At 48.0% G+C, this 19,975-nt stretch overlaps 1 protein-coding gene across 3 annotated transcripts in view; it reads right to left on the bottom strand.

The window, feature by feature from the left end:
• Window positions 1-19,975, bottom strand: part of COL9A2 (collagen type IX alpha 2 chain) — a 54,254-nt gene that overhangs the window by 14,365 nt on the left and 19,914 nt on the right. For all 3 annotated transcript variants that reach the window (XM_029571540.1, XM_029571539.1, XM_029571541.1), the window contains 19 exons: window positions 18,836-18,883; window positions 17,949-18,005; window positions 16,921-16,974; window positions 16,306-16,359; window positions 13,460-13,513; window positions 12,975-13,028; window positions 8,741-8,794; window positions 8,589-8,642; window positions 7,883-7,936; window positions 7,199-7,252; window positions 5,030-5,074; window positions 4,659-4,712; window positions 4,121-4,174; window positions 3,968-4,021; window positions 3,068-3,139; window positions 2,452-2,487; window positions 2,257-2,301; window positions 2,122-2,154; window positions 307-453 (listed from right to left, as the gene is read on the bottom strand). In XM_029571540.1, the coding sequence (XP_029427400.1) occupies window positions 307-453; window positions 2,122-2,154; window positions 2,257-2,301; window positions 2,452-2,487; window positions 3,068-3,139; window positions 3,968-4,021; window positions 4,121-4,174; window positions 4,659-4,712; window positions 5,030-5,074; window positions 7,199-7,252; window positions 7,883-7,936; window positions 8,589-8,642; window positions 8,741-8,794; window positions 12,975-13,028; window positions 13,460-13,513; window positions 16,306-16,359; window positions 16,921-16,974; window positions 17,949-18,005; window positions 18,836-18,883 (1,077 nt within the window). The remainder of the gene's footprint in view (window positions 1-306; window positions 454-2,121; window positions 2,155-2,256; window positions 2,302-2,451; window positions 2,488-3,067; window positions 3,140-3,967; window positions 4,022-4,120; window positions 4,175-4,658; window positions 4,713-5,029; window positions 5,075-7,198; window positions 7,253-7,882; window positions 7,937-8,588; window positions 8,643-8,740; window positions 8,795-12,974; window positions 13,029-13,459; window positions 13,514-16,305; window positions 16,360-16,920; window positions 16,975-17,948; window positions 18,006-18,835; window positions 18,884-19,975) is intronic.

Raw genomic sequence — 19,975 nt, forward strand, 5'->3', positions numbered from 1 at the left:
GAGTCTGAAGTAATTTGAATTTGTAAGATGTCCTTCTCAGCAACCCTGCCCGGCCGCAGATGATTAATAACTTCCTTCAGCCTTGCAGAGCTCAGGAATGGCCAGCAGGGGGCTCTGCCGCTCTCCGAGTTCCTTTCTTACAGACATAAGCCCTCATCTCTTCAAGGGAAAAGCCTGCCATACGCGTGCCTACCCTGAGGTGAGGCGAGGCACCTGCACAAAGCTGCAATCCAACTGCAAACCCCAGGACTGTCCCCCCGTAGGAGATCCCCAGCCATCACCCAAGCACTGGATGCATTCACTTACTGGTATTCCTCGGGGTCCGGGCATGCCGGGCACACCTCTCTCTCCATTCAGCCCTCGAGCACCTGGGAGGCCCCTGGGCCCCTGAATTCCTGGCTGGCCTGCATCACCAGTGGGGCCGGCCAAGCCAGGGTCGCCTCTGATGCCTTGCTGTAAGGGAGGAGAGAAACCAGGTGAGCAATGGAAAGGATGCAAAACGTCACCCCAGACCCCCTCGTGTACGCACCTCCTGTGCAGCTGCTGCACATTACCCCCGACGCAGGGAGCAGTTTCACCTGCACACAACCTGAGCTCACTCCATGCAAACGGGGGCATTAAGCATTCCTTCCAAATTCTTAGCGCTAGAAACGAAACTCCTGGTCCGAGGTCTGGATCTGCAGCCGGGGCCCCTCCCCCACCCGCGACGACAAGCGGCAGAGGCTCCACGGTGCATTTCTTTTCTCAATCTATTTGATTTGATCTTGATTAGATTTATTCTCTGCTTTCTGGCACTTTGAAGTGCATTACATTCGGTACCGTGGGTATCTAGGAGCACAAGGAAAGATCTGCTGCTCCCGTTCAGCCACCATCCTCCCAACTTAAAATGTGCAGTCAGCCTGGGATGAACGCCCAGTGCCTTAGCATAGTGCGCCGGGGGTTTAAACAAAGTAATGTGTGTTAAAGCTGTGCACGGGCTCTTCCCGCACAGGTCACTGCATCGGCCTGAATGAGTGCACAGGGAGAGGGAAGGAGAGCTGGTGCTGCCCCTGTATAGGTCTCCGGTGAGACCTCACCTGGAATACTGAGACCCCACCTTCAAAAGGATAGAAACAGGATGGAGTCGGGCCAGAGGGAGGCTACTAACATGGCCAGTGATCTTCATTATAAAGTATATGGGTCAGACTTAAAGATCTAAACAGAGGAAAGGCGAGATAGGGGAGATATGACAGAGATACTTAAAAACCTCCAAAGAATAAATGCACAAGAGGTGGCTTTCTTTCAAAGGCAATGAGGCTTTCGAATGCGGGGTTATGCGATGAGGGTGAAAGGGGGTAATGTAAGGAAATCTTTCTTTGCAGAGACAGTGGTGGATGCAAGGAATGTCCTCCCACTGGGGGTGGTGGAGACAAGAACAGAATCTGAATTCGGGAAAGCATGGGGAATATACGTCCGGAACGGTGCATCTCACAGATCTTTGGGTTTCATCACTAGACCAACAGATTTCAATCCTCTTGGGGAGACCTGCATGCCCTGGGAAGATCCCAGGTGTATCCCCAGACTGAGGGCTGGACAGAAGAAGCCCTCCGTACACTGGACTGCTGGTCCAGTCTGCTGAGGCCTTGTCTGTGGAAATGCTGCATTCCTGATCTATGCCTCACTGCTGATCCTTGCCAAATTCCTGGTCCATGCCTAAGCCCAATCTCCTTGGTCCCCCCGGGCCTTCTGGCACTGTCTGGAAACCGCGGGATGAGCCCGAGGCTGCGGCCTGCAAACTTGGGCCCAATGTATGGGGAACGGTTGTGGCGTGCAGCGAAGACCTTCTCTGGCATGGTGGGCGTCCTTCCTCGCCGCGGCCTGCATTGTCAGACTGCTGCTCACTAAGTCCCCCGCTCTGCCCCTAACTCCTTCCTTGTACCCCCCGTTACACTAGAAAGCAGCCTCTCTCTGCACTCCTCTTCTCTCTCTCTCTCTCTCGGACTCTCATTCTTTACATAATTATTTTTGGAAGGAGGGTTGGGAGGGAGGAAGTTAAGGTCACCCTCAGACTCTCCAGGTCATGGAGAGAGGCAGCCCAGCAGTGTCTGAGCTCTCCCCACCCACTCAATCTCAGTCACTTACCTCACCCTTTATTCCGGGCTCCCCAGACTCGCCCTAAAAAGCAGAGAAGGCGCAGTAATATTCAGAACGCACGGGGTTAAGATTTCCACCTGCATGTGGAGGCTTTAGAGATGTTTGCAGGATAAGCTCTCTCACCTTCTGGCCTTTCTCACCGCCCAAGCCCTCCACACCAGGATGGCCCTGAGGAGAGAGGAGAGAGTCAGGGAGAAGGAAAGCCCCCGCAGAAGCACTCGCTCTGGAGGAGAGTTTGCTTGACGCTCTCTCACTCCTGAGCAGGGGCTTTGCTTAGCTCGGCAGCGCTCTGGCGCGGGACTCAGAGTCTCTCCTTACCACGTCACCTTTGGATCCAGTCTTGCCGGGGAATCCCTGGGGAAGGAAACAGCAGAGCTGGGTGAGCAGTCGTGTGCCCTCTGGGGAGCAGGGCGGCTGTGGGAGACGCACCCAATCAGGGGTCATTCCCGAGGGATGGGTCACTTTCTTGAGGGTGAGGAGACCCTGAGATCCATGCAGCAGATTCAGCCTTCCTCCCGCACGGCCCCACGAGAGAGGAAGCTTCCTGATGTGCTCTGAGCCCGTCCCCTTGCCCCCCCTCAGGACCCTCAAACCCTGCCACCTGAGGCGAGGGACGGGATGGCGCCCCCTGGCCCCCGGCGGAGGCTCCCGCAGCTGCGACCCTCCTCTTTCCTGCCCCCACCGCGGCAGGGCCAGGCTGGGTGAGGCGGACGCCGCGCTGCTGTTCTCAGAGGGGCATTTTTCTGCCGCCTCCCCCTGCCCGCCCTGGAATGCAGGAGGTTCCCGGGACTGGGCCCGGGGCGGTCGCCCCTCCCCCACACACACACTCGGGGACGACCCCCCCTTTCCTTGCTTTCTCCCTGAGCCCCCCCTCTGCAGGCTCCCACACCCGGTTCTGCCTGCAGCAGGGGCAGGTCACATTGGAAGCGCTCACCTTGTCACCTTTCACTCCTGGAATGCCCTGAGGACCTGGAATTCCTGGGGGCCCCTGCTCCCCCTTCGTACCCTAGAAATCGAGATGAAAGGAAATTACCAGCAGAGCCTGCACTAAAGTCCCCTCCCACTGAGTCAGTCTCACCAGGCCTCAGGCCACTACTGCCAAAGGCTTGCTGGTCAGCTCCTCTCTCCCATCGGAGACTCAGGGAAGGGGCCCTGGCAGGATGGCAGCGCCACAGGTGAACAGGTTCTGCTGATTTCTAGAACGTACTGGCGGGAAGCATCTGTGGCTGTTCATAGCCTGGCATCCAGGACTGCAGAGTCACCGCTCGGCCAGTTTTACGCTTTATAACCCAAAGGCAGAACCTGAGAAAACTCTCAGCTCCAGCAAACCTCTGAATGCATCCTTACTGCCAGAGGACCCCAGCACCCTGCCGCCCCTGTCCCCTCTCAGCGTCCTGCGTGGCCTGCAACGGTCCCTCCCGTCTAACCCCGGACTCCACCAGCATCGCCAGACGCAAACAGTCTGTGCTGCGGGCTTCCTGGAGCAAGGACTGTGCACAGGGCTGCAGCCGGCTGAGAGGTGGGATTTTAGGGTAGAGTTCCTCTCGTTTTCATCATCAAGGCCCGGGTGCACCTGGGAAGATCTGAGACTCTTCCCCATTAGGGCATCGTTAGGCTGGGGGGGATGGTTTCTTAGCTTTGAATATTTTTGACCAATGGAAAACAGAGCTGAGACCGAGCCTGGTATTACCCTGACAACCTTCACACATCAGACACCCCAGGGAGGTCCAAGGGCTGGAAATCCAGAGGCAGTGCCACGAGCGGCCGAGAGGTAAAGGAGAATGATTCCAGCTACGTACAAAGATGAAAATTTCTGTTCAGAATTGCTACTCACAATCTTGCCTTGTAATCCAATGGCACCAACTGGACCTCTTTCACCTCGATCCCCCTGAAGTGAGACAAAAAGCAGCACACGACGTGCTCGTGAACCTGCTGCCCTGACTGACCCTTCTGCTGCCCAGGACACTACACAAATGAAAACATTTACCTTCAGACCCACAATCCCCTGCGGTCCAGCTTCGCCCGGGGGGCCTCTGTCTCCCTGAAAATGCAGGCACAGGTTACTGCCAGCCCCGGACTCGTTCTGCCACATCACACATCTGCTTTATGATGTAAGGGAAGCAGCCGGAGAGGCTCAGCTCTGGGCTCTTCTCATCATACCCCAGTCAGACTGACAGAAAGCTTTCCTTTCCTCCTTTATTCTGCTGCGAGGAGCCAGTGAAACAGAGGAATGTGGTGCCCAGAGAAAGAGGCAAGTCACAGGGTGCCGCTGCCCCGTGCCCCCGACCCCGAGCAGGAGGAAAGACGCTCTGTACGTGGTGGAGGGTGCAGGGGAGGGGGAGGGAAAGAGAAGGGATACTGCTGCTAGACAGAGGATGGGCATACTGGGCCAGTTGTGGGGGAGAGGAGAGGGTAATTTCAGTTTTTTGCACAGGGCACCAGTTAGCCGAGAGCCGGGCCTGCTCACATTTCTATCCTGCCAGATTCAATAGTCACTTTTTAGCAATACAAATATTTTTCCTTACAATTTTTCCTGGTGTTCCTTGGAATCCAGCCAGCCCTTGTATCCCTGGCTCACCCTGTAAAGCAAGGTGCAAAGTGAGCAGTGCAGAGGTGGCCGAAGGTATCTCTTGTCCTGGAGCAGTGAGAGGGAGCAGGCTGAGGGCACTGTAATCACAGAGGAGGAGGTGCAAAGCCCTGGCAATGTGGGATGGACGTGGCTGCCAGGAAGGTAAAAACTCAGCTTTGAGAGTCAGCATCAACGGGGAGTCAGAAACCTAGTCTGAGTGCCATCAATACAGAGACAAAAGGCTCTGTGCAGGGACTTGCAAGCTGCATGTGCACTTTAAGAATTGCCCCTATAATTCAGAAAGCAGGTAAAAATCCATCTCCTCACCTTCTCACCAGGACCTCCTTTGGTTCCCGGCTGGCCAAGCAAACCCTACCAAAAGAGAACAAGATAGCTGAGTGAAGAAACGTAAGCAAGAGAGTGGGTGAGTGAATATGAGGAAATGTGTCAGTGTGAGTGAACAAATGTACTTGTGAGGGAGAGGAAGAGAGTGTGAGTGTGTCTGTGTGTGTGAGGAGGAATGTGATTGAATGTGCACAAGGGAATGTGACTGTCATTGTGTCTGTGTGTGTGAGTATGGAGGAATGTGAGTGTGCGCAAGGGAATGTGACTGTGAGTGTGTGTATGTATGGAGGAATGTGAGTGAGTGTGCAAGAGGGAATATGACTGTGAGTGTGTCCATTTGTGTATAAAGGAATGTGAGTGATTGTGTATGAGGGAATATGACTGTGAGTGTGTCCATGTGTGTATGGAGGAATGTGAGTGAGTGTGCAAGAGGGAATATGACTGTGAGTGTGTCTATTTGTGTATAAAGGAATGTGAGTGAATGTGCATGAGGGAATATGACTGTGAGGGTGTCCATGTGTGTATGGAGGAATGTGAGTTTGCACAAGGGAATATGACTGTGAGTGTGTCCATGTGTGTATGGAGGAATGTGAGTGTGCACAAGGGACTATGACTGTGAGTGTGTCCATGTGTGTATGGAGGAATGTGAGTGTGCACAAGGGACTATGACTGTGAGTGTGTCCATGTGTGTATGGAGGAATGTGAGTGTGCACAAGGGACTATGACTGTGAGTGTGTCCATGTGTGTATGGAGGAATGTGAGTGTGCACAAGGGAATATGACTGTGAGTGTGTCCATGTGTGTATGGAGGAATGTGAGTGTGCACAAGGGACTATGACTGTGAGTGTGTCCATGTGTGTATGGAGGAATGTGAGTGTGCACAAGGGACTATGACTGTGAGTGTGTCCATGTGTGTATGGAGGAATGTGAGTGTGCACAAGGGAATATGACTGTGAGTGTGTCCATGTGTGTATGGAGGAATGTGAGTGTGCACAAGGGACTATGACTGTGAGTGTGTCCATGTGTGTATGGAGGAATGTGAGTGTGCACAAGGGACTATGACTGTGAGTGTGTCCATGTGTGTATGGAGGAATGTGAGTGTGCACAAGGGACTATGACTCTGAGTGTGTCCATGTGTGTATGGAGGAATGTGAGTGTGCACAAGGGACTATGACTCTGAGTGTGTCCATGTGTGTATGGAGGAATGTGAGTGTGCACAAGGGACTATGACTCTGAGTGTGTCCATGTGTGTATGGAGGAATGTGAGTGTGCACAAGGGACTATGACTGTGAGTGTGTCCATGTGTGTATGGAGGAATGTGAGTGTGCACAAGGGACTATGACTGTGAGTGTGTCCATGTGTGTATGGAGGAATGTGAGTGTGCACAAGGGACTATGACTGTGAGTGTGTCCATGTGTGTATGGAGGAATGTGAGTTTGCACAAGGGAATATGACTGTGAGTGTGTCCATGTGTGTATGGAAGAATGTGAGTGTGCACAAGGGAATATGACTGTGAGTGTGTCCATGTGTGTATGGAGGAATGTGAGTGTGCACAAGGGAATATGACTGTGAGGGTGTCCATGTGTGTATGGAGGAATGTGAGTGTGCACAAGGGAATATGACTGTGAGTGTGTCCATGTGTGTATGGAGGAATGTGAGTGTGCACAAGGGACTATGACTGTGTCCATGTGTGTATGGAGGAATGTGAGTGTGCACAAGGGAATATGATTGTGAGTGTGTCCATGTGTGTATGGAGGAATGTGAGTTTGCACAAGGGACTATGACTGTGAGTGTGTCCATGTGTGTATGGAGGAATGTGAGTTTGCACAAGGGAATATGACTGTGAGTGTGTCCATGTGTGTATGGAGGAATGTGAGTGTGCACAAGGGAATATGACTGTGAGTGTGTCCATGTGTGTATGGAGGAATGTGAGTGTGCACAAGGGAATATGACTGTGAGTGTGTCTGTGTGTATATGGAGGAGAGTGAATGAGATAATGTAGTTGTGAGGGTGAGGGAGTGTGCCTTTGTGTGTGAGTGTGAGAAGAGGATGAGACGAGGAGGTGTGAGGTACTGGGAGGTGATAAAGATGCTGGTGCATTGGTTCTGCTGATGGTGGCTGAGTGGCCTGCAGGTTTTGTCCTGGTACGTACCACTGACCCTGGATGGCCTGACTGGCCTGGGATTCCAGCTTGGCCCAGACTCCCCTGCAAAGGCAAGAACAGAAATTAGGAAAACCCAAGTGCAGTAATGCCCGTCTGGGGTGAAATGTTATCATGAAAGACATCTTGATATTTCTGAGCTGAGGAGGGAATTCCCATGTTATTAATTACTCTGCCAAGAAGCGGCAGCCACAAGGAAGAGAAGACGAGAGAGCAGATCAATACACACAGAGCAGGCAGGGCCAGAGCAGGCAGGGCCAGTGCAGGCGTCCTAGGCGAACCTTCTGCCTGGTCCCCCCTCCCCACCCCCGGTTTCGTCCCTGGCCTCATTCACTCAGACACACACTCTTAGGTTCCTTACACAGGCTCCCTCCCTCTCTCTCACTAACACCATTGCTCTCTCATACACACACAATCCCTCTCTCACACACACACACACACACACAAACAGGCACTGCTTGCGGCCCGCCGAGTCTCTGCTTCTCTCAGCCGTAAGCTCGTGGCCCCACGTGGCTGCTCTTTGCCGCCCCCAACGGCTGGCGCCCTAGGCGACACACCAGCCCTGAAAGCAGGGAGGCAAAGAGAGACAGGGAGAAGAGGGAGAGATGATGCTAGATACCAATACTAAGGGATCCATGAAACGCTGAGTCACTCAGCGCACCACTGGTAACTCACCTTTGTGCCAGGGATACCAGGGGTGCCATCCTTCCCATCGATCCCTGGGAGACCCTAAAGGGAGAGCCCAATACTTCATCAGATAGTTACCAGAGACCACATTAACAGCTGAACCAAAAAGCAACAAGGAACTTCCCCCTCTCTGATCCAGGAAGTAAGGAGGGATCCCCCTCTCTGACCCGTGTAGTAAGGAGAGATCCCATCCCTGATCACAGGAAGTAAGGAGGGATCCCATCCTTAACCACAGGAAGTAAGAAGGGAACCCCATCTCTGACCACAGGAAGTAAGGAGGGAACCCCATCCCTGACCACAGGAAGTAAGGAGGGAACCCCATCTCTGACACAGGAAGTAAGGAGGGATCCCCATCCCTGACCACAGGAAGTAAGGAGGGAACCCCATCTCTGACCACAGGAAGTAAGGAGGGAACCCCATCCCTGACCACAGGAAGTAAGGAGGGAACCCCATCTCTGACACAGGAAGTAAGGAGGGAACCCCATCCCTGACCACAGGAAGTAAGGAGGGAACCCCATCTCTGATCCAGGAAGTAAGGAGGGATCCCCCTCTCTGACCCAGGAAGTAAAAAGTGTCCCTCCCTATCCCTGACTTAGCACAATCAGACTTGGCAAAAGGCATAAAGGGCCCAGTGGGGCATTGATAATGAGTTCTGACTCTGTCTGAGAGAGTGGGAAGGCTGTGCAGAACTTACATTCTTTCCCTTTGGACCCATTGCTCCTTGGAGACCTGCAGTGCCTCTGGCTCCCTGAAAGACAAGGACACTTAAGATGTTTCAGACTCCTGCACCGGAGCTGGGAGGAGAGGGCTGGCTCCTCCTCTTCTCTATGCCACAGAATTACTTACAGCATTTCCCTTTACCCCAGCTTCACCAGGAGGTCCTCGGGGACCTTCTTCACCCTGCAAGAGAAAGAAGGTAAATACGCAGTCACACCAGTGTGCCACATGTGCCCACGGGGGCAGGGTGGCAGCACATTCACAAGGGAGAAAGGATAAAAGCAGAATGGGGTTAGCAAAGGCTTATACCAAAAGGCGTGTGCGTAACCTCAATGCTATTTGATATTGAAACACGTCAACAAAAACTACAATTAGAACTAACAAGCATAGACCTAACGAACTCTGACACAGCCACAACTTCTTGGATCAATATCACCAAATCTATCGCAGATAACATAAACCCCACATTAATAAAGACAATAAACAACCCAAAACATCAAAATCAATGGTCCAACAACAGCATAAGAACAGCCAAACTTGAACTCAGAAAAAAAGAGAAAACCTGGCGCAAGAACAAAACAACCCCACTCCTCACTGCCTATCGAACTCACCTAGCCTACTACAAAAAACTAATCCACAATGCAAAGAGAGAATTCTACTCAAACAAAATAAATAAATACCAACATAACCCCAGAATGCTATTCTCCATTGTGAAAATTCTCACCAAAGCCTCTAATGAGCCGAGAACACCACCCAACATTAATAAAAGCAACGAATTTGCAGACTTCTTTAGTGAAAAAATCAGGAACCTAATAAATAACAATCTCAGTGGAAACACTCAAAACACAAAATTATTACCCAAACTAAAAACAATCTGGTCAAACTTTGACCCAGCTTCCTCAATGGAAGTCCAATCAATCATCAAAAGAATGCATCAAGCAAATCACCCCATCGACAGCATTCCCATACCAACAATAAAATCAACAGAGCCCTCTGTAACCAAAATAATAACTGACATTGTAAACCTATCCCTCTCTGAAGGAAACTACCCTGAATGTTTAAGATCAGCAATAATTAAACCCATATTAAAAAAGAACAACCTTGACCCAGAAAACCTACTAAACTATCGACCCATATCCAACCTACCTTTCGTCACAAAAATCGAGAAAATCGTCCACTCAAAACTCACCGACCACCTAGAAAGGAACAACATCCTACACCATACACAATTTGGTTTCAGGAAAAACCTAAGCACTGAAACACTACTCCTCTCACTAACTGACACCGTACTCAGAGGTTTCGACAGCGGCCAATGCTACTTGCTGATTCTCCTGGATTTATCAGCAGCATTCGATACAGTAAACCACTCAATCCTTCTCGAATGGCTAGCTGAAATAGGAGCAACTGAAAAAAACTTACAATAGTTCTCATAAGAACATAAGAAATTGCCATGCTGGGTCAGACCAAGGGTCCATCAAGCCCAGCATCCTGTTTCCAACAGAGGCCAAACCAGGCCACAAGGACCTGGCAATTACCCAAACACTAAGAAGATCCCATGCTACTGATGCAATTAATAGCAGTGGCTATTCCCTAAGTAAACTTGATTAATAGCAGTTAATGGACTTCTCCTCCAAGAACTTATCCAAACATTTTTTTCAACCCAGCTATACTAACTGCACTAACCACATCCTCTGGCAACAAATTCCAGAGCTTTATTGTGCGTTGAGTGAAAAAGAACTTTCTCCGGTTAGTCTTAAATGTGCTACTTGCTAACTTCATGGAATGCCCCCTAGTCCTTCTATTATTCATAAATTCTTTGTTTATTGTTTAATGTAACGCCGTACGTTTTTTGTTCAATACCCTGTTCTTTGTTTAATGTAACGCCTTACCAGCGACAGTTTTGTTCTATGGAAACCGACTTGATTCGATATGTATATCGAGAATGTCGGTATATAAATAAGTGTAAATAACTGATTCACATTTACTCGTTCAAGACCTCTCATGATCTTAAAGACCTCTATCATATCCCCCCTCAGCCGTCTCTTCTCCAAGCTGAACAGCCCTAACCTCTTCAGCCTTTCCTCATAGGGGAGCTGTTCCATCCCCTTTATCATTTTGGTTGCCCTTCTCTGTACCTTCTCCATCACAACTATATCTTTTTTGAGATGCGGTGACCAGAATTGTACACAGTATTCAAGGTGCAGTCTCACCATGGAGCGATACAGAGGCATTATGACATTTTCCGTTCTATTAACCATTCCCTTCCTAATAATTCCTAACATTCTATTTGCTTTTTTGACTGCCGCAGCACACTGAGCCGACGATTTTAAAGTATTATCCATTAGGACGCCTAGATCTTTTTCCTAGGTGGTAGCTCCTAATGTGGAACCTAACATCGTGTAACTACAGCAAGGGTTATTTTTCCCTATATGCAACACCTTGCACTTGTCCACATTAAATTTCATCTGCCATTTGGATGCCCAATCTTCCAGTCTTGCAAGGTCCTCCTGTATTTATTTTATTTAAATTCTTTTAATATACCGATGCTCAAGACCAGGTCTTATCGTACCAGTTTACAATAAACTAGGGGGGTAAACCAGTTAACATTGAAAGCGAAAATTACATTACAACAGGGAGTGTGAAACTGGGGTGTTGGAAAAAAACGATAGATTAACAATTTCTAAATGAAGAGCAGAGCATGTAAGCATAGAGTAATTGCTTACATGGTAGTAATTATATACAATTTACACAGTGTATTTATTTATTTATTTATAACTTTTATATACCGAGGTTCACAAGCAGACTGTAATGTAATGTATCACAGTCTGCTTGTGATTCAACTAATCTGAATAATTTTGTGTCATCCGCAAATTTGATAACCTCACTCGTCTCATCTTACCTTTCACTCAGAAGCTACCAAGTACTATTCAACAACACCCTCTCGAAGAAAATAAACCTCAACACAGGAGTTATCAGCACTATCGGCAACACTCTTCAATATTTACCTCCTCCCAATCTGCCACCTGCTAGATAACCTTGGCCTGACCCACTTCCTATACGCTGACGACATACAAATACTAATCCCAATTCATAATACCCTTGAAGAAACATACAAAAAAACAGCCGCGTATCTAGCCGAAATTAAACAGTTACTAACCAATTTGAAACTCATAATAAACATCAGCAAAACAGAAATAATAATCCTAGACAGAAAAAACAGTACCTCACCCCCACCACCACTCAAAATTAAGAACCAAAATGCAACAATCTCCCCAGTCATGCATGCTCTCAACCTAGGAATCATCATGCACGGTGAACTATCCTACAAGATCCACATCACTAACAAAATCAAGGAAGGATACCACAAATTACTTACATTTAGACGACTTAAACCCTTCCTTTCCCCAGATGACTTCAGAACAATATTACAACTACTCATCTTCTCCAACCTTGACTTCTGCAACTCCTTACTATTGGGCCTACCACTCACCACTATCCGTCCGCTCCAAATCCTACAAAATGCAGCCGCCAGAATCCTAACAGGAATGAAAAAACATGACCATATTACCCCAACTCTCATATCCCTACACTGGCTCCCAATAAAATATCATATAGAATACAAAATACTAACCATTCTACACAAATGAATCCTTGGACACCAAATGGACTGGCTACACAAATCAATTGAACTCCACGCTCCAAATCGAGATCTCCGATCTTCCAACAAAGGCCTTCTGAAAATTCCACCCGCTCGAACCACACAACTAACCATAACTCGCAAAAGAGCGATATCCATCGGTAGCCCCAAACTTTGGAACACTCTTCCAACTGAAATCAGAACACAATCTGACCTAAAAGCCTTCAAGAAGCAACTGAAAACCTGGCTATTCACCAGAGCCTATCAAAACATACTCTGACAACTCGACTTCGAGACACCCACCTCTCTCACCCAGAAGAACCTTGACAACCTAACCCTCACCATATGAACCTCACACCCCCGGCTCTCACAGCCAGAAGAACCTTTTCAATAATTTAACTGTATCTTAACCTCAATAATTTAACTGTATCTTAACCTCAAGAACTTTTATATATATTTATATGACTAACCTTTTCAATAATTTAACTGTTTTTTAACCTCAATAATTTAACTGTATCTTAACCTCAAGAACTTTTATATATATTTATATGACTAACCTTTTCAATAATTTAACTGTTTTTTAACCTCAATGTATACGCTAACCATTAACATACTCTATGCCATCTAATATTGTAAACCGTTATGATGGCGAAACCAAATGACGGTATATAAAACTCGATAAATAAATAAAAACTAAATAAATATCACAAGGAGGAAAAAACTTACCAGCTTCCCGGTGGCGCCGTTGGATCCTATCATTCCTTTATAGCCCCTGGGACCCTGAGAAAGTGATGGTTGCAGAGTGAATCCAGCACTGCCACTCCCGTCCCGCCCTTCACCCCTCTCACCAGGCTCTATATTCTGTGCACAGGGATGGGTGGGTGAATGGACCCCTGCCATATTTACGGCCGTTCACTGCACATTTAAGTATTGGTTCCACAACACAGGAAGCCATCAGCCATTCATCTCCCTCTATACTCTGAGCCACCAACCTCTTCAGACCCTTCCCAAAAATGTTACAGCCCTCCTTATGCTATGTTTCACTTATATAGTGTCTTTCTCAAAGAAAGGTTTGACCCAAAGAGGTTTACAAATAAAATAATAGAAGAATAAGTGAGTGGTGGCATAAGGAAACAATGCCATGGATGCAAAGTCACAAGAGTCCGGTGTCAGAAACACTGCCTAAGAAATCCCTGCTCCCCTGTACGTACCATCTCTCCTTTGGGTCCTGCCATGCCAGGGTACCCCCTGAGACCCTGTGGTCCCTGTCAGTGAAAAATCAAAGAAAGACGCAAGATAAATGGCAGATATTAAGAAGGCAATCAGTAGAGACTGCGTGTCCGAGTGTGGCCAACAGGGAAGATGTCTGCATCTATGACAAAAATAAGGGGAAAACAAGCCAATATATACACTACAAGGAATAAAGATCATCCCAGGTGTTTCTATCCCCTCTATCACTTATCACATGGTGCAAGGAATAAAGATCATCCCAGGTGTTTCTATCCCCTCTATCACTTATCACATGGTGCAGAGAATAAAGATCATCCCAGGTGTTTCTATCCCCTCTATCACTTATCACATGGTGCAGAGAATAAAGATCATCCCAGGTGTTTCTATCCCCTCTATCACTTATCACATGGTGCAAGGAATAAAGACCATCCCCAGGTGTTTCTATCCCCTCTATCACTTATTACACGGAGCAAGGAATAAAGACCATCCCCAGGTGTTTCTATCCCCTCTATCACTTATCACATGGTGCAAGGAATAAAGATCATCCCAGGTGTTTCTATCCCCTCTATCACTTATCACACGGTGCAAGGAATAAAGATCATCCCAGGTGTTTCTAGCCCCTCTATCCCTGTATCACATGGTGCAAGGAATAAAGATCATCCCAGGTGTTTCTATCCCCTCTATCACTTATCACATGTTGCAAGGAATAAAGATCATCCCAGGTGTTTCTATCCCCTCTATCACTTATCACATGGTGCAAGGAATAAAGATCATCCCAGGTGTTTCTATCCCCTCTATCACTTATCACACGGAGCAAGGAATAAAGACCATCCTCAGGTGTTTCTATCCCCTCTATCACTGTATCACATGGTGCAAGGAATAAAGATCATCCCAGGTGTTTCTATCCCCTCTATCACTGTATCACATGGTGCAAGGAATAAAGATCATCCCAGGTGTTTCTATCCCCTCTATCACTGTATCACATGGTGCAAGGAATAAAGATCATCCCAGGTGTTTCTATCCCCTCTATCACTGTATCACATGGTGCAAGGAATAAAGATCATCCCAGGTGTTTCTATCCCCTCAGTCACTGTATCACATGGTGCAAGGAATAAAGATCATCCCTGGTGTTTCTATCCCCTCTATCAGTGTATCACATGGTGCAAGGAATAAAGATCATCCCCAGGTGTTTCTATCCCCTCAATCACTGTATCACATGGTGCAAGGAATAAAGATCATCCCCGGTGTTTCTATCCCCTCTATAAGAACACAAGAACATAAGAAAATGCCATACTGGGTCAGACCAAGGGTCCATCAAGCCCAGCATCCTGTTTCCAACAGTGGCCAATCCAGGCCATAAGAACCTGGCAAGTACCCAAAAACTAAGTCTATTCCATGTAACCATTGCTAATGGCAGTGGCTATTCTCTAAGTGAACTTAATAGCAGGTAATGGACTTCTCCTCCAAGAACTTATCCAATCCTTTTTTAAACACAGCTATACTAACTGCATGAACCACATTCTCTGGCAACAAATTCCAGAGATTAATTGTGCGTTGAGTAAAAAAAAACTTTCTCCGATTAGTTTTAAATGTGCCCCATGCTAACTTCATGGAGTGTCCCCTAGTCTTTCTACTATCCGAAAGAGTAAATAACCGATTCACATCTACCCGTTCTAGACCTCTCATGATTTTAAACACCTCTATCATATCCCCCCTCAGTCGTCTCTTCTCCAAGCTGAAAAGTCCTAACCTCTTTAGCCTTTCCTCATAGGGGAGTTGTTCCATTCCCCTTATCATTTTGGTAGCCCTTCTCTGTACCTTCTCCATCACAATTATATCTTTTTTGAGATGCGGCGACCAGAATTGTACACAGTATTCAAGGTGCGGTCTCACCATGGAGCGATACAGAGGCATTATGACATTTTCCGTTTTATTCATCATTCCTTTTCTAATAATTCCCAACATTCTGTTTGCTTTTTTGACTGCCGCAGCACACTGAACCGACGATTTCAATGTGTTATCCACTATGACACCTAGATCTCTTTCTTGGGTTGTAGCACCTAATATGGAACCCAACATCGTGTAATTATAGCATGGGTTATTTTTCCCTATATGCATCACCTTGCACTTATCCACATTAAATTTCATCTGCCATCTATCAGTGTATCACATGGTGCAAGGAATAAAGATCATCCCCGGTGTTTCTATCCCCTCTATCCCTGTATCACATGGTGCAAGGAATAAAGATCATCCCAGGTGTTTCTATCCCCTCTATCTCTGTATCACATGGTGCAAGGAATAAAGATCATCCCAGGTGTTTCTATCTCCTCTATCACTTATCACATGGTGCAATGAAAAAAATATCATCCCAGGTGTTTCTATCCCCTCTATGACTGTATCACATGGTGCAAGGAATAAAGATCATCCCAGGTGTTTCTATCCCCTCTATCACTTATCACATGGTGCAAGGAATAAAGACCATCCCAGGTGTTTCTATCCCCTCTATCATTGTATCACATGGTGCAAGGAATAAAGATCATCCCCGGTGTTTCTATCCCCTCTATCCCTGTATCACATGGTGCAAGGAATAAAGACCATCCTCATGTGTTTCTATCCCCTCTATCACTTATCACATGGTGCAAGGAATAAAGATCATCCCAGGTGTTTCTATCCCCTCTATCACTTATCACATGGTGCAAGGAATAAAGATCATCCCAGGTGTTTCTATCCCCTCTATCCCTGTATCACATGGTGCAGAGAATAAAGATCATCCCAGGTTACAATCAGAAGAAAGCAATAATGAAAACATTAGAAGTGAATACATTACTGGAGGTCCTGGGATGCCTTGTTCACCTGAAATGCCCACATCTCCCTTCGGACCCTGTGGTGGAAAGGAAGAAGAAAGGGGAAGCTTTAACCTGCAGCTTTCTGGGGAAATCTCATCTCCAGTAACATCGTCAGACATGTCAGATGGAAGACACAATCACAGCAGTCTCCTGCTTCCCAACAACCTGCAGCTGAACCCCGAGCACCATCATTGCTGGCCTGAATCAGGCCAGCCGGGTTATAGCTAAAAAGTATTTTACTTGGCTCCCTAAAAGCTAGCCGGCTCAGTTGGGCTCTCTGCGCCTTATTGAAAATTCGCTACCTGTGGCAGTATCTTGAGTCGTAATAAACATAAGACTCTGGTTTTAAGAGCTAAAACAAACCAGTGCAGAAGTTTTCATTCTTCTACTGTCACATGTTTCTGGTTTCTAGAAGTGGAAATTCCTGGGAGCTGGGCAAGAACTGCCTCAGATTGGCAGGATTTACGGGCATTGTCGGGCAGCTCTGGGACCTGCACCGTGGAGGAGCCTCCCAGTAGGGTGGGGCACAGAGTCCTGAGGGATCAGAGACTTCGCATGGTAGAACTGCGGTCTTAGGGATAAAAGTGCACACTCACAGTCTTCCCCAGTCTGCCAGGCTCACCCAGAGCTCCAGGACGACCTTTGTGCCCCTGAGGAGAAAAACAAGGCAGGAAAGAAGTTAGAGCTACCTCAATCCTACACCAATCACATCCATTCCACATATGTACCAGTACAGACTGGTGATTTCTGATAGAGTCTGACCCTAAGGACTGGTGATATTGATGGGGTCTGACAGTATGAACTGGTGGTATATGACAAGTCCTGGTAGTATGGACTGGGGATATCTGATAGGGGTCTGGTAGTATGGACTGGTGGTACATGACAAGGTCTGCCAGTATGGACTGGTGATATCTGACAGAGTGTGACAGTATTGACTAGTGATATCTGACAAGGTCTGCCAGTATGGACTGGTAATATCTGATGGGGGCTGGAATTATAGACTGGTGGTATCTGACAAGTTTTGGCAGTATGGATTGGTGATATCTGAGGGTGGTCTGGCAGTATGGACTGGTAATATTTGATTGAATCTGACAATATTGACTGGTGGTATCTGACAAAGCCTGGCAGTATGAACTGGTGGTATCTGATGGGGGTCTGATGATATCTGATGGGGGTCTGGCTGTAAGGACTTGTGCTATCTGACAGGAGTCTGGTCTTATGGAGAGATGATATCTGATGGGGGTCTGATGGGGTCTTGCTGTAAGGACTGGTGATATCTGTTGGGGTCTGGCATTATGGACCGATGATATCTGATGGGGGTCTGGCTGTATGGACTGATGATATCTGATGGGGGTTTTGCTGTAAGGACTGGTAATATCTGATGGGGGTATGATGGGGGTCTAGCTGTAAGGACTGGAGATATCTGATAGGGGTCTGGTCTTATGGACCGATGATATGTGATGGGGGTCTAGCTGTAAGGACTGGTGATATCTGATGGGGGTCTGATGGGGTCTTGCTGTAAGGACTGGTGATATCTGATAGGGATCTGGCTGTATGGACCGATGATATCTGATGGGGGTCTGGCTATATTGACCAGAGCAGTGCCTGGCTGAGTGCTGCTTACTTTCAGTCCATGTAGTCCTTGGGGTCCCTTTAGTCCAGTAGGGCAGCTGGTTGGACACTGCAACAAAAAGATGAAGAAACAGCATTGAACGGAAGATGGTTCAGAAAAGAAGCTGCCGTGTGTCCTGGTAATGAAGCTGCTTAGGAGGAAGCAGTGCCGAGTCAGCAGCTCCTGTCTGTCCGCGATCCCAGCAGCGCAGGAGATTTATCTTTCAGTCCTGGCTGGGGAAGGGGGGAGCAGAGAGGCGCTGCTCTGATGTCAGAGCTGCGTAAAACCCAGCAGCAGAACCAGGGGGGCTGTCAGGAGCTGTGCGTCACTCTCACGCTGCGCCCTCCGCAGGGAATACAAAAGCGGGAGGAAACAGGCCTGAATAGGTAAAACTGGGTCACAAAGAACACAGTGAGCCGGTCCGAGTCTAACCCCAGTGCACTTCTGCAGTTGTAGCTCTTGGCTTTACAGAAGTCGAAGGTACGAGCCCACAGATGCAGTGAGGTAAAACCTGGTCCCACATAAAACAGAACCATCAGGTCACCTTATAGGAGATTGCATTGGACCATTTCACTCGAGAGATGTGAATGCCTCTTTATGAACACTACATTTGTAACCCTGCATTATTTGCTGATTTTAGCTATGAATATTAATTTTGTGACCATTACATGGAACGACGGTAAATAAAATGTCTGAATAAATGACAGGTGCCATCATCACGACATGGGCCCTGCGATCCCTCCTTAGACGGTATTTCATAAACTGCGGCCATTCTGGCTCCATGTTGCTGGCAGCTGGGGTGTGGGGTCCATTCACTGCCAGGGTGTGGGGTCTGTCCCCACAACTCCATCCTGTATCAGGAGCATTTTCCAAAAGTAGAAAGTAATTGTAGTGTTTACCGAGATGTCTGCACTGCCTTCCAGGCCCTGGATGTTTCCTGGAGGACCCTGAAATAAGGTAGAGCGGTAGTCAGCATTTTCATATGGTCTATATACAAGCTGTATCAGGGATGAACAAATCAAAGACAGCAATCTGTGCACAGAAAGAATCATCATTCTATGATGTGCCCCCAGTTTTTGGCCCTGTGACCCACCGGGGACATCAGTTCCACAGCCAGACTCCTCTCCAGATCAGCAATTCAGGAAGATGCTCACTCCACTGACTAGCTGAGAACTTCTAATCTATGGCTGGACTGGAAATATCTGCTACAGGACAATTTCACTGTGTACAGGTCACTGACTGGTGTCCCTGTGTGGTGCTGGTGTGCAGTGTCCCTGTGTGGTGCTGGTGTACGGGGTCACTGTATAGTTATTGTATAGTGTTGGTGTGCAGTGTCCCTGTGTGGTGCTGGTGTACGGGGTCACTGTATAGTCATTGTGTGGTGCTGGTGTGCAGTGTCCCTGTGTGGTGCTGGTGTACGGGATCACTGTATAGTCATTGTGTGGTGCTGGTGTGCAGTGTCCCTGTATAGTCATTGTGTGGTGCTGGTGTGCAGTGTCCCTGTGTGGTGCTGGTGTACGGGGTCACTGTATAGTCATTGTGTGGTGCTGGTGTGCAGTGTCCCTGTGTGGTGCTGGTGTGCAGTGTCCCTGTGTGGTGCTGGTGTACGGGATCACTGTATAGTCATTGTGTGGTGCTGGTGTGCAGTGGCCCTGTGTGGTGCTGGTGTATGGAATCACTGTATAGTCATTGTGTGGTGCTGGTGTGCAGTGTTCCTGTATGGTGCTGGTGTATGGGATCACTGTATAGTCATTGTGTGGTGCTGGTGTGCAGTGTTCCTGTATGGTGCTGGTGTACGGGGTCACTGTATAGTCATTGTGTGGTGCTGGTGTGCAGTGTCCCTGTGTGGTGCTGGTGTGCAGTGTCCCTGTGTGGTGCTGGTGTACGGGATCACTGTATAGTCATTGTGTGGTGCTGGTGTGCAGTGTCCCTGTGTGGTGCTGGTGTACGGGATCACTGTATAGTCATTGTGTGGTGCTGGTGTGCAGTGTCCCTGTGTGGTGCTGGTGTACGGGATCACTGTATAGTCATTGTGTGGT

The sequence above is a fragment of the Rhinatrema bivittatum genome, chromosome 11, assembly GCF_901001135.1.
Source record: "Rhinatrema bivittatum chromosome 11, aRhiBiv1.1, whole genome shotgun sequence".
Taxonomy (NCBI): domain Eukaryota; kingdom Metazoa; phylum Chordata; class Amphibia; order Gymnophiona; family Rhinatrematidae; genus Rhinatrema; species Rhinatrema bivittatum.